General features: G+C 44.0%; 1 protein-coding gene across 1 annotated transcript; it reads right to left on the bottom strand.

Annotated features, from left to right (window-relative positions):
* Window positions 1-267: 267 nt before the first annotated feature.
* LOC149360572 (uncharacterized) lies at window positions 268-14,848 on the bottom strand. Its single transcript, XM_089567872.1, has 4 exons — window positions 14,813-14,848; window positions 13,463-13,614; window positions 9,516-9,583; window positions 268-404 (listed from the first exon to the last, which is right to left on the bottom strand). The coding sequence occupies exons 1-4, from the start codon at window positions 14,846-14,848 to the stop codon at window positions 268-270; spliced, it is 393 nt and encodes a 130-aa protein (XP_089423998.1).
* Between the last annotated feature and the right edge of the window lie 2,271 nt (window positions 14,849-17,119).

Raw genomic sequence — 17,119 nt, forward strand, 5'->3', positions numbered from 1 at the left:
AATGCTTCGTGGCAAGTACAGATTTGGCAGAGCAAGCTCTATTACTTCGTTAATTTTTTTTTCCTTTTGCAGCACTTCTACGTTAGCAGGACCGATGGTATTGGAAGAACCACATACTTTTGCGCGCAGGCAAGCGACTTTGTTGAGATAAAGCCTTAAGTGTTCATTTTAATCGCCAAGCAGTATTTGAAACATGGTCAGAGACCTCAGATTGACGTAGTGTACAACGAACAGACGTTGGAAGACGAGTTTCCAGTATTGCAGCATTCAAGCAGCGTCAGGAGCGTTCTTGCACATAGACTCTTCGTATAGTGGAATGGCTAGTCCGCAGACGCATTCGAACTCCTGAATGCACTTCGGATCTATCTTGACCTCGGTGCCTCTTTCCACCCACATAACGCACTCTGAAATCAAGAAGTGACCCAGTCAATATAATAGAAATGATCACAGTCTTATAAGAACGCCCCATCTGCACCGGAACTTTCCATTATAAACCATTGCGAGGATCTCTTCGGAAGTGTAATCAACACTTCGTTATCCTTCTAGCGATGCCTCAAAGTTTTCCTGAAATCAAATGTACTGTGAAAATTTCTTCCGCAATTCCGCCCTCCGAGGCAGTGCTAGCAGCATTTAGTGTTTACCCTTATTATTTCGTGATTATTTTTGCACTGCTTTTATTTTTTAATTCTTAATTCTTTTAATTTTAACGTATCTTATCAACCAAAACGTCCCTATAAATAAGGCGGGTCTCCTCAGGATCTGCTGACAGTAAAACATGTTCTAATCAGCGAAATAATTCACAGAATGAAGAAGCAATGGGGATACGCTGGAGAAAACGTATATTTATGGAAGCGAGAGATATCAAGAAGGCGAAGCACTTTACAGCAAACGAAAACGAATAAGAGTTGCAACGGACAATGGAAGGGAAATTCCACCTGTTCAATTCGAGCAACACATGTGTGCTCAATGAGAACTCTTACAACACGATGGCAATTGAAGAAATAGAAGATGCATGGTTGGTCAATTAAGTTTAAGCTTATATATGGGTTCTAGGGAAGAGGAGCCGTCACGGCAACTACGTACTCCATTGTCACACTTCAACTCACGTATGCATGGTGCCCTACATGTAGACCACCTCTTTTCTCTCCGTAATCGTAATGTTTATGGCTTAAAAGCGTACGCCCACTATGTAGATTCAAGTGACTCAAAAACATTCCTTTGCGAGCTTTGTGCGTGCTGCTTTATGCGCTGTACGCGTTCACAAAGAGCCGTCAGTTTCCACTGCATGCAGTCAACGATTTTCACCCCTTCGCCTACATTGGGATTCCACAAGAAATTAAACAAGATTTGCGCATTGTCAAGAGAAAACGGATATGCATGATGAGAAATTTGACAATAGAGTCGATGTAAATGTTTCAAACTGTACCACATTTAACAGGCAATGATTTTGACTAGTATCATGCATTTTAAGACGGCTAATAAGCCAGTGTTGAGATAAATATTTTCATCAATTAAAGAATGATGGTCAATTCTAAAGTGAAAATTATTTTGCATAAAAAATATTGAATATTTAATTCATGAAGTTGAAGAAAATATGGTTTAAGTATAATTTTTCCTTAGTAGGGTGACGTTTAGCCAACTGTAGAAAGTTCAAAAAGCCAGGAAAAGAATGTTCTTTTAAGCATTCTCAAAATTAAATGATTTAAAGGTTCAGAAACAATAAGCAAATAACAAATGAAAGAGCTCGCTTCGCCCTTTATGGTCACGAGGTTGTCTCAATATGAGGAATTAAATCTAAGCGGGGCGCCAATCCTGTGGATCAGAGAATTTTTCTGAATGTCTTGTTTTTCCTGTTGAGCCGGAATGTTTCAAAACGTAGTCAAGCGGTAATAATATTTCTCGATATTATTATTACTATTATTTTGTCTTATTCCCTTTACGTGAAATAAGCATTTGATTCCTCCCGCCTTCGAAAGCATGTGAACCAGTATCCAACAGGGTAATTTGAGTGGCAGTGACCTCATTCAAGTGAAAGCACAAGTCTACCGATCAACTCTTGTTATTATGCGCGAACTGTAAGAAGGCCTGGCAGTATTAATCATTCATCTACATATTCGTGAATCTAGGTTCAATATTTATTGCACTGCTCAAGAAAGGCACTGAACTCCTGAGAAGAATAAAGCGACAATAAACATACCTCTGTAGTAAACCTATCGTACTGCTATACAAACGCCTACAACAAAACGCAAGCGACAACAAAAATGCTTGGACGTAGAGGTCAGTTCATTGTAAGCGTCGAGTCCCGTTCGGAAACCTACCCCACAAGAGAGTCCAGGTTGTATTCAGGACACCTGAGCCATGCAATAAGTTTTCATCATCAGCCTGACTACGCCCATTGCAGGGCAAAGGCCTCTCCCATGTCTTTGCAATTAACCCTGTCATTCGCCAGTTGCGGCCACTGTATCCCCGCCAACTTCTTAATATCGTCTACCCACCTAACTTTCTGCCGTCCCCTGCTACGTTTGCCTTCTCTTGGAATCCACTCCGTTTCCCTTAAGGACCAGAGCGGTTTTTTTGCCTTCGCACCGTAAGTTGCATAAGTATGTAATTATTTTGGCGGTGCGACTGGCAGAGTGCGTAACTTGGACCTTTGAAGCTGTCCATTTTAAACTGCGCATTTCGAGTCTGTGTGGTCCTCTGTAAATGGCCACTCAGATATACCCCCGGATTTCAAGCGTCTCTATAAAGCGACCCCGACAATCGTTGTCGGCGACCGGACCCCACCACTGGCTGGCATTAACTCCGTTATGACATTAACTGTCGAGGTTCATAGGAGCGCTCTGTTAACAGCACGAGAGCGGACCTGCCCACCGGTGTCATGGCTGCGACATACAGTCGATGGTGACGTCCCATCGCTTTCTGCCCAATGGTCGGGTCCCTTTCCACAGACGCTTGAAAGCCGCAGGTATAATTCAGCGACCAATGACCAAGGACAAGAGGGAGGTCATATGGTCATTTCAAAATAGACATGTTATAGAATGCGGCCCCTGATCGCTTCGTTGTCTTTTCTACCGTCGTATCGTGTCTTTCCTTCACGCCTTTAAAATTAAAGTATAAACCGAAACCAACCAGCCCAACAACAAGTTTCCTAAACTAGGTGAACGTGTTGAGACAAAACGCCCGGGATTGAGGAAATGTACAGTTATTCAAGAATAAATAGACAATAAATTATAACAATAAATAAACAATAAATACTCGGCATCTTGAGTCAACTACGCTTTTTCCGCCACAAAACGTACATCTAATTCAGTTCCCATGTGAGCTTCGGTTTTAAACTACGGTTTTACTGCCTGTACAGCTACAAACTCTCTAGTCTCAACAGGCGTCCTATAATTAAAAAAGAGCTACAAGATGCATGGCTAGCATTTCCCGCGACGTCACCACTAATTCTCTCCTTGCTCGTTCAACATAACTCCAATACCTGAAGCATGCAAAATACGCCTAACAAAGTGGTTTAAGTGCAGCTGTACCCATAAAAATTTTTTTGAAACATCATCTCACTGAAAACACCGAGAACACTTTCATGGCATGCGAAATAATGACGAATGATTCATTTCACTCATACGAAGCAATTACGGAAGTCAAACGCACAGTTATTACTTGTCATCATTACTAATGTCCTTGAGTTCGGCTCATGAATTTCTTAATTTCGCCTTTTAATGCTTACATGCCCGATTTTTCCTGCACGTTGCCTGTCGTTCAACTTCCTTAAAGCAATTGCTCTGCTATGTTGCTGTCAATATATGATATCTAAGAATATTTGTAATCATGTACGAGGGTGCATGCGCATAATCAAGCTCCAGTGTGCGCTTATTCTGTGCGCCCCTAACATCTGGATGATGTAAATAAAGATTTCATTGATCGATTGAATGAAAATGCCTCTATAGCTTCCTGGCTCGCAAACTCCCTTGGTCCTTCAGCCTGTTGATCATCAATGGCCGTTGGTAACCCTCATGAGCCTCCTGTGCACCCTTAATTGAGCCAGTAGCGCTGGTACTTGTAAGCTATATAAAGACCACCACTTCATAATAGACAGAGACAAGCTTGTCGGTGGTTACTACTGATTCGTTAGTGACTGCGGCATTGCCACTAGCGTGGAAAGCACAAGGACAGCGACAAAAGGAACCGACGGGACAGCACGCTAGAATTCAACTGACGTTTTAATGCGCACATGCAGACATAACAGACATAACAAGTGTAAAAATCTGCTATGTGTGCATTAAAACGTCAGTTGAAGTCTAGCGTGCTGTCCCGTCGGTTCCTTTTGTCGCTGTCCTTGTGCTTTCCACGCAGTCACTAACGAATACACACCAACTAGCCCAACTGTCTTCCATGACCTTACTACTGATTCTCCATTGTCACGCGGGCAGTATATGTGTTCTGCGATTGTCGAAGTCCCTGGCTCGTACCTATGTGATATAGACGTAAGCGGAGGTGTCGATATGCTGGAAAATGGTCATACGCTCTTTGCTAGGTGTTGGGCCGCATCGGCTGTTGGAGCATCCCTTCATCTTTCAACCTGGATTCCGATAACGGTGATGGGCTGATCCCATACTTCTGAGCTATACCGTCTCTTTCAGGGAAGCCTCTTCTGGCTGCCCTGGACTTCTATTGTGACATTCATCCACTCGTGAAGAGCAAGCTACCGTTATTTTTTCCTCTATAGTCACCTGCTGCCATGCTATGACACCAAAGATTCAGTGGCACAAACGACCGCAGCGCGTTACAACTGATAGTGCGCTCTCGACAGAACGCAGATACGAAACGCTGACCAAAATAGTGATTTCTTGCACCTAACGAAAAGTGTCCACCACGCATGTTTTCAAAGCCCACCCTCGAGCTCGCGCGTGATTCGCAGCGGAACACGCAACTTCCTTGGTCCCACTTCTAGCTAGCTTGCAACGGCGGCCGATGATGTGCATGATCAAAGCACCGACTGAAGGATGTGGTTTTCATGCAGTACAGTCAGAAAAGACGAAGCATTAGCACATGCTGTCTGCGCAGCCTACTTTTATTTCCTAGCGCTGCGTTTCAATTGTTGGCGGTGCCTGGGTTGAACTGTCCAGCTACCATCTCGTCTTTCTAAGATGGTCGTGATTAAACGACGAGCATTACTTTATTGATTGTCGTAGTAGTGGCTTGGTTTGGTTTGGGGTGGTTTAACTTCCCAAAGCGAGTCAGGCTATGAGGGACGCCGTATTTGAAGGGCTTTGAAAATTTGGACCGCCTGGGGCTCTTTAACGTGCAGTGACATCACACAGTACACGGGCCTCTAGAATTTCGCCTCCATTCGATCCCGCGTCTTTCGGGTCAGCAAACGAGCGCCATAACCATTGATCCACCACGGCAGCGTTAATAATGTTTATTATAACTGACCACCGACCACGTCCAATTTATTTTTTGCTTAAACCAGTTTTTTCAGCAATGGCTTTCGTTGTAGAGGCGTTTAACGCTACTTTTATCAACATTTGGCGCACGCTAAAAGCACCTCGGCGTCTGAGACATTCTGATTATGACACGTTGACGAGAATGGCAAGGGTAAGGGGGGGTGGGGGTCTCGGTTGCACTGTTTTTTACAGCGTTAAATGTTCGTAGCGCTTTCCTCGGTTTCCGGCTGATGAGCACATCGTCGGCAAGTCTTCTGCGAGACACCCACTGTAAAGAATTCGCCGCCCATATGCAAACTTGGCACAACGCATCCAGCAATACCCACTCCTCCCAGTACCTTCGCAATACACAGTGGAAGCGCTAACCACTAGGCACCCGTAGTGGCGAACTAATGGTTAGAGCAAAACCTATGAATCCCAATAAGTGTTCATTTCTTAGCAATGAGAATCCATCTGACCCTGGAGGGTTTCCGCTCAAAACTAGCACTTGTCCTCTTTTTTTTAATTTTTGACACCGCATTAAAAACAGAGGAACCGCTGCTATTAATACTGATCGTTGAAAATTTGCAACCTACATTTTATACTTGATGTTGAATGATCAGTATTTGGAAGCAGGATTTGTTTAGCCGGGCCGTATAGTACGCCCAGTATATTTTTGGCAATCTTAAGGTCGTCAAGAAATACAATACGACCTCGTGGAAGCTGCTTAGAAAGACTTATAGTGGACGTACGGGAGTGCGACACCGAAGGTTTTGTTTGCCACATATGCTTGTGCCTATTGATTTTGTACGTGCATTTTGGAGGTATATACCCTTGAGGATAACAAGTGACATTACGGAGTTTATTAAAACTTAAGCTGGGGATCGATAAGAGGCGACCGTCACTGAAGAAGCAGGATCGCGCTTTACTTGTGCTATATGCCACAGCGTTTCATTTAAGGAGGGCAGAATGGTGGGCCTTTTGGTATGGCATGTGCAGATGGTATAGGAGATGCAGGGAGGCGCGGTCTGATTCTGTGGCCCCTCACTTCTCACAAATTGGAGCGTGGCTTGAAAGCCAAGCGGCCTTGGCCGTCTAGTTTTATAGAGAATTGAAAGGCTTACGTTCTTGGTTTGAGCGAAACCTAAAAACAGAGCATGTCTTGAAGTCGCTGTATAGGCTATGGGCGATGAGCGGATGGTGGATATCTGAAAGAAATAAATATTTATTGTGAAATGATTTCGTGTACCACTTCACTTTCCCCTATTGAGAAACATACTCAGCGGGAACCCACACACATGCTTTCACTTAGGATGGAGTGATTGGATGTCAGAAAAATTTGAAATGACTTCGTTTCTAACGTATTGTAGGTGGTAGTTTTTATAGCAATACTCAGCGTAGAAAGGCAACTAATGTTCAAAAACTCAAAGAAAATGCAGGTTTCAGGGTCGTTATTAAGAAGCTGTACACAGCTCAGAAAACAGACAAGTTTACAGTGCATTTCCTACTGAACCGAATAAAGCACATAATCTTTCTCTGAGAACACTTCCTGACAGTCCGATATTTATGTTAAGACAGTAACATTTATTTAACTTTTCTTCCAGTACACAAATGCTGTGGTGCTGGCATCAATTCACTATTTGAATTTTGAGGGAAAAAATATCTTTTACTTCTGTGTTTGTTTGATTAGTGCTTCGCAATCACCTTATCCTCTATTAGGCGATATGGCCACCTGTAACAAGTGTTATTTCTTTCCTGAACCCACGAAACAGGCACATAAATACAGGGCCGAGGTCCAGCAGCTGTACCGGTGGCTTTCATTTCACTTCCAGCTGGAATAACTATAATAGTGTCTTTAATAAAAGGAATACTGTATAACAGAGTGTCTATATATAATGGTGTTTGAAAGGAATATTGTTTTTTTATTTATTAAAGGGATTTTAAAGGGATACTGAAGCAAAATTATACAACTGAACAAAAACACTGAAGATAGATTTTCTATGTTTTATGAGCGCGAAAATCCGTTGAACCTGTCGAACTATCGAAACTCCGTTGAACCTGTGAACTCTCAAGTGAATCACGCACCACCTTTGGAGGCAGATGGTGTTCGAAATTGGTCTTGTCCCATAGGAAGCAGCGGAGACTGAGGACCCTCTTCCAAGCGCACACCCCTGAGGGAACCCGGGGCAGGCTTCCACCCATTCTTACCGGTGCGTTGGCGGCCGTGGGTTCCGAACCAACCACCTCCCGCAGCCGAGGCGGACTACCACGACTGCCGCGACTGCTGCAGCGGTGACGGCTGCAGCGACGGCAGCAGCAGGAGCAGCAGCAGCACTTTTCGCTACATTTGTTTTCAGGCTGCCGCGTAGGCTCAGTTATTCTGGTGCTTGGCTGCTGGCCCGAAAGACCCGCGCATGTTCAAGAGCCCCAGTTGGTGGAAATAATCCGCAGCTCTTCACTTCGGCATCGCTCATAGCCTGCGTAACTTTGGTACGTTAAACCATATAAACCATCTAAACCAACTATAGTTGTCTTCTTTCCGAGAAAAAGGAACGAGGAGAGAGACCTGTTACCACTGAACAGCATTTGATAAGCTCTATCATGGGCTCGAGGAAGAAGCACACCGGAGGAAGGTAGCAAGTGTCAGCAGCGGCACGAATGGCTTCCGTAGCACAATTATTAGTCTGAAGGAAAAAAAGGAAAACGAGGAGGAAATGTTGCAGGCGCCAAATCTACTTTACAGAAGACTGGGTTCTCTATCTCCGGTGAAAAATAAATATGAAACGCTTGCATTAGAGGTTTGACATGACGTGCGACAACAAAAGCAACTAACAAAATTATAGGTATCGTGAACTAAGACTCACCTCCCGATCCTTTTTGCTTTTTTTTGTTTTCTACACTAAAGGAGAATTACATGAAACCACGATTATTTGCTCAGAGCAAAGTCGTCTGGTGAACAAATATGGAATTGCATAAAACTTTATTCTGGAGCGTCGGGAAACCCTTGCCTTCTGTGGAGTTCTCTTTGCTGGCTCGAAGATCTTGAAAAATTTCAAAACTATCCAAAAATCTTTTGTCAAACCAGCCAGTCACTTGTTTGTAAGGGACCAAAAAGATAAGAAACGTGCGAATGGCGTCATTGAACTTCCAATTACAGAGAGCACCGTTTGAGGCCCCGATTGTACAACTAACAAAAATGGTTGGTTCATGGGGGTTTAGCGTCCCAAAGCGACTCAGGCTATGGGGCACCGAGTAGTGAACGGCTCCAGAAATTTCGACCGCCTCTCGTTCTTGAACGTGCACTCACACCACACAGTACACGGGCCTCGGGCATTCTGCTTCAACCGAAATGCGACCGCAGCGGCTTGGATTGACCGCACGTATTTCAGGCCAGCAGCTGAGGGCTATAACCACTTGGCCACCGCTGTGGCTCCAGCTAAGAAAACAAAGTCTAACAAAAAGAATGGATTATATTACCTTTAATACATGAGGAAACCTAAATCTGCAACGCACTACAAGAGTCACGATTTTACGTACACCTAAAGAGGAATATCCAAATGTTTCGATTATTTTTGCGTCAAGTACGCATATACGGCGGTGACGATCGATTAAAAGTCGGAGTGCGCAGAACTCGCCCTCACCGCTACTCTATTTATTCTTAGTCATGACTAGTACGCAATAAAGCCACCTTGTTCCTCACATTACTTGTTTGACGAATGCTGACATCTTCAAAGATACACTAATTTAATGTAGCGTCCATTGCGTACATTCTGTTCATGTTTTCATCTGTTAGTATTTTCTATTATCCACACTTGTGGGTAATGTTTGCAGCCTGAGAGCAGGAACAGAATGAAAATAGGGCTATTATCTCTCCTCTTTTATTAAGAACCCAGCAGAGCCTTTAATGATATCAGTAAAGCTTACATTGTTGACCTCCGCGTAAACATTTTTGTATGCCTGCCTTACATAGCACGGGCCAAATAAAGTATTCATTGACGCTGCAGTCGGCAGTCTAAAAGTTAGGTGCAGGTTGTTTCGAAAGGAGAAATGAATATTTCAGCATCACTCAACGAAGCTATTGGCACTCACCATCGTTTATCACCATGTACAGTTCATCCAGTTGGTTCGTGCGTGTGTAATGGTACATTACATCTTGCCTGAAAAGAATAAAGCATTGGTACTGTCATACCACCCCAAAAAGAATTTTTCCGTCACAAGCCTAAAGCAAAGAGCGAAGAGAGTTACACAGCGGTAATATTGTAATGAAAGTGTGGATCGAATGCGTATAAGAAGATGCCCGTCTCTTTCCCGATGTTTGTAACGAGCAAACATGAGATAAAGCAAGTGACAGGAAACGTAAATGTCACGAAACACCGTTTCTCACTAGGTCTGGTTGAAATCTACGTCGAAGCAAAAAATTACAAGATTGCACTTGTTTGCATAAGAGCGGAAAAGCGAAAGCATTTCCCTTTCCTGTCTTCGGCCGCTCATTGGTATCTTTATATTATCTTTTTTTTTCCTTATGTTTGTTTTCATATATTTATGAAAAAGGTTTCGTTGTTTTTTATTTTATTTTACTATCATTATTTTTTATTTTATTTCTAGTTTAGTTTTATTTATGTTCGTTATTTTCGTTATTTTTAATTTTCACGTCGCTATCATCATCATCATCATCGCTATCACTAATTTCACTGTCTCTAACAGTCATCATCACTATCAACACCATTGCTTCACTGTCGCTAATAGTCATCATCACTATCACTATTTATAGCACTATCACTATCAGTAGCTACAATTATCACTATCACTAATAGTAGCTATTAATATTATCGCTATCACTGCAATCCCTCTCACTATCAGCAGCTATCATTATCGCTATCACTACCATCACTAGCACTATTTCTCTGTAGCACTGACTGTCATTATCAGCAGATATCATTATGAATATCGCTTTTTTCTGCGATCCATTTGCTATCGGTACTATCATTACATATATGTTGCTTATTAACTGTTGCTGAACCAAATTTTACACCTTATTTTAATTACCATACAACTTAGGATTGAGAGTTTGTGCGCATACTTCTGCAGATAACTTCTGTCTGCAACTCATCTGCAACGTCGACGTAACACATTAGCCAAGAAAGACTTACTATGCCTTACTACTGTTTCGAAGCCGCTCTTGACGTGAACAGCGCAGGTGCATGCGTGTTCGCGTGCCCATGAAGCATTGAAACAGTATCAGGAGAACTAATAGGTGAACATATAGTGAGTGAACTTCTTTTTCGGCATGACAGGGACGAGACACACTTTTGGAAGCGTTGCTGTTGTATGCAGACACGAAATGTTCAACGGTACTCGTTAGAACATGGTTCAATATTCTCGTGCGTTTGACACTTTCGACCGGGATGTAAATTCTTTTTCAGCGCGACAGTAAAGCCGAGTCACATAGCGGGCCGGATGACAGTTGGCGCCAAAAATGCTCCTAATGCGCTCGAAAGAAATTAAACTTCAGTGTTATATTTGCACGCCAAATACTGTGCGATGATTTCTCGCTGCACCTGTAATCATGAAATTTTTCTACGCATTAGGAACCTCGGCATTTTCATTTCTTAGTTACTGTGTAGTAACCGTTAACAAACATAAGCTGCCTTTCATGTTTCATGGCTGTAAAGGGCTTTATTTTAATGTCTCAGAAGAAAGGCACGCCTTTGGCGTATTCATACAGAACTCGGGGATTCTCGATCATTTCTACAGCTAAGAGCAGCGCCAAACTTCCTGACAATAAGTGTGCCTTCAGTATAGGCGCAAGCAGGCTATTATACAGGGTCTGTTCTGAAAGTAGTAGGACTGGTTTTTTCCTGGGCGAACGGGCGGACGAGAGGTGGTCTGCTCGTGCAGGATCGTTGAAGGGGCATTTTGGGAATGCTGGGAAAAATCGGTAGTCGGCTCTCGGCCGTTGAAGAGAGGAGGTCGCTTGTACTGTGAACCCCTGTCGAAACGTCTCGTCACGCAGAATCGTCGAGCGTTACTGTAGCAGGCCAGGGCCATGTTACCACCGGCCGACCTCTCCACCTTTCCCTCATTAAAATTCCTTTCTCTCTCTCTCTCTCTACTGGATCAGCGATACGCGATAAAATTTTCAGTAAATCTTGGCAAAACGGGCAAAGAGACTCACAACATGATTAAGGAGGCCTACGGTGACGCTTCCATGGGTAGATCAGGTGTTTTTAAGTGGCACAAGCTTTTCCGAGAAGGTAAGGAAAGAGTGGAGGAAGACGACGCCTCCAGACGCCCTTCAACGAGCAAGACCAACGAAAATGTGTAGCGAGGGAAAGATTTACGGAACAGTGATCGTGGAATGAGTATCAGAATGATTGCTGATGACTTGAGCATTCCTCAAACCCAAGTTTTTGGGATCGTGACAGAAAACTTATCCATGAGGAAAGCGTGCGCGAAGTTGGTGCCGGGAGTGTTGTCAGAGGAGGAAAAGGTCCTCATTCATCATCTGAATGAGGACCCCGATTTTTTGTCCAGCACAAGGCGGCAACGCTGTCTCAGCCCCCCTACAGCCTCTACTTGGACCCGCCAGACTTTTTTCTATTCCCGAGAATAAAATCGACGCTCGAGGGGAAACATCACGGACCGGTAGAGGCGGTTCAACAGGCCGTGACGAGGGAGCTAAACAGCATTCCGGTCCAGGCGGTCCTGGAGACGTACGAAAACTGTAAAACTCATTGGCAGCAGCGTGTTGGTGCGGAAGGGTGCTACCTTGAAAAATTTTAATCGTTTGTACTATTCTCTTGAATAAATTTTGTTTAAAAAAATGAGTCCTACTACTTTCAGAACAGACCATGTATGTTAAAGCTATAGAAAAGTCCGAGGTTGTCACGCCTATGCTGCAGCACGACAACTCTAAAAAAAAACGAAGTGCCCATGCTGATCGTTAAACCTGCTACGGGTGGCATGTTAATTCACTGCGGCTTTGTATAACCGTGTACCTTCATAGCGCATGATATCGGGCTTTACATTGCAGCGCGCACGTTCCCTCTCAAGAGACCCTTTTGAAATCTTGCGGGATTTCTTTTAACGTTAAAGAAGGAACGAGACCAAAGTAAGTTTAAAAATATGATGTTGAAGCTTAAGTCTCCTTGAGAGCAGAGTGTGATACCACTACATATCACATCTGTCGAATCTTTTGTTGCAACTGCTGTGTTTGTGTCAGTTTGCTTGCAAATTTCGTACCATCTGCCATCACATCATGACTGCTAGCTGCAGTTGCGGGCATCCGCTAAGTTGGAACGGTGCCGTCATTTGCATATATCAGATTTATTTCTGATTTTCATATTGATTCGCTATCGCTATTGCTTTCTACAAACTAGATTGATAAACTGGCGGAAAGGTTTTGTTGGCGTCGCAATGTCATGCGACCGCTTTCTATCGATCGATCGTTAATTTAATTGCATTCTTATATGGTGCGTTGGTTGCTCGAAGTCTTATTGTCAAGTTGCCACTTGCCACGGTGGGCAGCTTGTGCTGACGTCACAAGGGGAAGGAACCTTGCTCGACCAATCAGTGTGGTCCATCAGGGCTGGTTGTGATTACGTCACAAGGTCAAGGAACCTTGCTCGACCAATCAAGGTGGTCCATCAGGGCCGGTTTTGCTGACGCCACAAGGTCGTGTGGCACATCTCAGCTATTCAGAGAATTTTGTCTGGAGCATCATGGGGTTTTCATTTCATGTCAACTCTAGTGCTCTCGCATTTTTCGGAAAAACAACCGAAATGGGAACTTCCAAACATCCTCTCCTACCTTTATACTCAGAACCTTGCGCCAATACAAAAGGAACCGAAGAACAGTAATTCATATTGCTCATACAGAAAATTAGTCGCTTATGGCGCCGTGGACAGAATGAGTGCCTAACTTTTTGGATTAGTAAAACATTGGTAAAGCGCGATGTTATATCTCAATTTGTCGCAGCAAATGGGCCTAACACTCTGTATTTTTGCCTAGCGCAAGAGCGACTACGAAATACTTACTTCTTCGTCCCATTTAGGCCTTTTAAATGAATCATGTAGCCCAGCTTTCCTGCGTGTCTGCTGACGTATTTGAGATCGGCGGTTGCGCACAAAAGCAATGGGTCGTGAACCGAGGAGAAAGCCGCCGACGTATGCGGTAGTTGCGAAATGACCTGCAGGTAAGAAATGGGCGAGTGGTTTAAAAACTAGTACCACATGAAGTGTCTAGAACAGAACTTTCGTTGGCCACGTTCACAACTCGAAATGGAGCCAGGAATAATTTTCTCGCACACATGTATTGCCAAAAAAGATAATGAAACTGGAAAAGGACACCACCCTGTAGTATTACAATTCACAAAAACGTTTATTTTGTGGAATATACCAAGTAGTGTGAAAAATTGCATGTTTATTAGCACATTCACGTCTTGCACGCGAATAGTTTCTTGCTTTAACACATTTTCACCATTTTCACCTCCCTTATTACAAATCTACTCCACCTTCGGGGATTTCCCTAAATATTTGGTCAACACTGTTCCCACTTCGAGTTATAGATCAATTCGCTCTCGCCCTACCATAAGCTTGCCGTCCCGGTTATCTCAATTGGTAGAGCGACTGCTCCGGGGTAGCGGTGGTCCCGGGTTCGAACCCCGGACCAGGACGAATTTTTCTTTAACTACGAAGTTTCTGTGAAAGCTGTATAGCTTTCCTTTGTGGCCGTATGGCTGCGCTCGGGGGGACGTCAATGAGTAATTACTCCCTTATTTTCACCAGCTTCACAATCTAAGAATAACGGAGTGCTGGCAATACATTTCAACGGAGTAAACCATTGTTGCATATTTCACTGCTTTTTTTTTCGGGTCGCCGAACTCCTGCTAAGCAAGAGTACACAGTACCGCTCTTGGCAAGTGCGTTAAGAGAATGTTCAGTCATTTTCATGCAAAAACGCTGCCTGTCAAGGCATGGCTTCATGCTAAGGATAGTTTTGTGTCATGCGCGATGAATTGCAGCGCGTGCAAATCACTGCAGATCTCTGACGACTGCTAGAACAAATTAGGTAGCTCTAGAAAAACATTTACGCCGGCTGTTTCACGTAAGATATTCTGCAACTTTTAAAAGTAGGCTTTTTGCTTAGAAGAGTGCTCTTTTGAGCCTATTACTGAACTATCACTATGGCACTGTTGACATCAGGAAAGGGTTACCAGGATGATTGTTTTGAGTACGTGCTAACACTTAAGTAAAGTTAAAGCAATGTCAACCACATACGAACGATGGGCTGCAAACTCAAGCCATCTGCATGCAACTACAGTGATCTATTGACTTAGCCACAGAAGCAGTTTTCTCAGCTTTTATCTCCGAGTAATTTCATTTTACGTCTAGCCGAACCATGTGGGTGGCAACCACCGCCATGCCTCACCATAGCGGCGGACGTCAGCAGTGCTGATATAGCGTACGTGACAAACAGGAGGTAAGACGGAAGAAGCAGCAACTGCGCTAAAGCTCGCTAAATATACCTATGGAGTGAAGGCTAGCTGAGCCGTGACATTCGCTACGTGACTGAGGAACCAAGCACAGCTTCATGAGAAGGTAAGTATTATAAAGGAATAAACAGTCACTGAAATCAAAGCAACCATGCAGGAGACATATTTGATCGAATGGTAAATTGTGCGCGTTATACTTCTTGATGCGACATCTGGTTACATAGTCCACCGCTGTGGTTCGGGAGGACTGGGGGGTGGCGCATATGGATAGTGTCAATATAAGTGTATGTGCTACGCAAAATTATTATCAAGTAAAAGGCTACAAAGTCGTCGCCATAACTCGGTTGAAAGAACATTACACGTTTAATGTAGTGGATTGCTGGGAACCGAGCGGCGAAATTTGGTGACCGTTTCATCAGCTTTCTGAAAAATATTTTGCCTGTACTCACTACGCACCCAATTTCTCACTATAATCCTATAACAGCAAGAAAGCATCAATCTTCTGTTCTTTTTGCGGCTTCGTTAAGTGATACCGATTTTTTGACACATGTAGTAAACAGCCAGCCATCGTTCTTTCCTTCTCTGCATAGCCTGGTAAGGATTTCTGTCCTGACAAACATTGATACTACGGGTAAAATAATGTGGTGCTTTGAGATTTTGCTGCGCTCTCGTTATCACGTCGTGGACGGAATTTTTGTTATGAGAGGACGATACAACGCCGCCCTTGACGGGTCCGTCGCCCTGAAGGAGACTCACGAAGATATTAACCTCGTCACACAAATAGTTTCGAACATATTCAGACGGCCGCTGCCGTAGCTTAGGTTCTACAGCACCGAACACGGCATCCGGAGGTCTTAAGTTTAGTTCCTACCGATGATAAATGGCCCTCAATTCTTAATCTTTCTAAAAAATTGCCTGCCTTTTAAAGATCGCTTCGTACATAATGAACAAAACTGCAAAGATGTAATATTCCCTTGTTGTTTCTCTTGCTTCTTAGCGAAAAAACTGGCTAGTTGACATAAAAGATTCAGACAGTTTAAATAGCAATATCGCTAACTTCGTCCAAACAAGGATATCAAAGGAATTTGCAGTTCAGACAAAAATAGCTGGCATTTCACTATTCCCTGAATGAAGCGCATAACGCCGAAAATGGAAAAATGCGTTTCTGACTACGAATGAATGCCGTGAGACTATTTTATATATTCGTTCAGCATTTTTGGGTGCAGCCAAGGAGTAATACGAGTATGGAGTGCATATTGCAACCGCACAAAACGACGAGGGACGAAGAGAGGAAAGCACTGGACAAGACGCGGAACTTCAACTAAGGTTTACTACAAGGAAAACCACATTTCTACAAGATTGGTAATCACGTCTGATAAACAGCAGACAACATCACATTATACAGGCACGTGGGCGCGCATGGCACAAGTTAGCATCTAGATAGTTGAAGTCTGTTAAGGCAGAAGCCTATGGAGCTAGTAGCTAATTTCCCCCTACCGTGTCCGTCTGGAGGGGTTAGGAATGGCGACAGCGGGTCGCGCGCTTCGGATGCTTCGGACGCTGTCCAAGGCTGCGGGAAACGAGGACCAAGGGGCCGACGACCCCTTGAAAGGATCCCTTGACAAGCATAGAAGTGGGAGTTGGGGACAATAAGGTCGACGACTCCTTAAACCCCCGACTGTCTAGCTAAGCAGTGGCGCCTCCAGAGTCGGGCCCTGGCGTGCACTGGGCTCCGCCTACTTGTATGCGCAGTGCCACTGCAGCAGTATTGGTTGGAATTGGGCGAGAGCCGGTTTATTAAAGCTCCGCCCAATTATCGAGGGGATAAAAACTGCTGCAAACAAAGAGCGGGAGGAGCGCGCCGAGTCTCAGTCTCGGCCGCTTTTCTACAGCCCTTTTTTTAAACAGCCTTTTTTGACAGCCTTTCTTTAAACCGCCTTTTTCTAGGTTCGTTGTGTTTTGGTCTCGTCTTCAATAAATTAGTTTTTTGCTTCAGTTTTGTCGCAAGAAGTTTGGAGTTGCTGCCCCAAGCGGACAAAGTACCGCTGACCAACGTACGATCGGACCAACCGGCCATTCCATTCCGACCGTTTGTATTTAACTGGTGCCGTGACCAGGATAGTCCGAGCGGCTTTCTGCGAGCGGTTGGAGGCACTACCTTCCGGAAGCCTGACGGGGCAACACCTTGGCGAGAAGCCCC

This window comes from Amblyomma mixtum, chromosome 2 (assembly GCF_055824585.1).
Source record: "Amblyomma mixtum isolate Tamu chromosome 2, ASM5582458v1, whole genome shotgun sequence".
Lineage (NCBI taxonomy): Eukaryota > Metazoa > Arthropoda > Arachnida > Ixodida > Ixodidae > Amblyomma > Amblyomma mixtum.

Bases quoted from the DNA above. Each gene is read 5' to 3' on its own strand.
- LOC149360572 (XM_089567872.1), bottom strand. From the start codon at position 14,848: ATGGCGGTGGTTGCCACCCACATGGTTCGGCTAGAC. The intron at 13,615-14,812 runs GTAAAATGAAAT...TCTTACCTGCAG, and splicing joins CCCACATGGTTCGGCTAGAC to GTCATTTCGCAACTACCGCA. The intron at 9,584-13,462 runs GTAAGTATTTCG...TATTCTTTTCAG, and splicing joins GGCCTAAATGGGACGAAGAA to GCAAGATGTAATGTACCATT.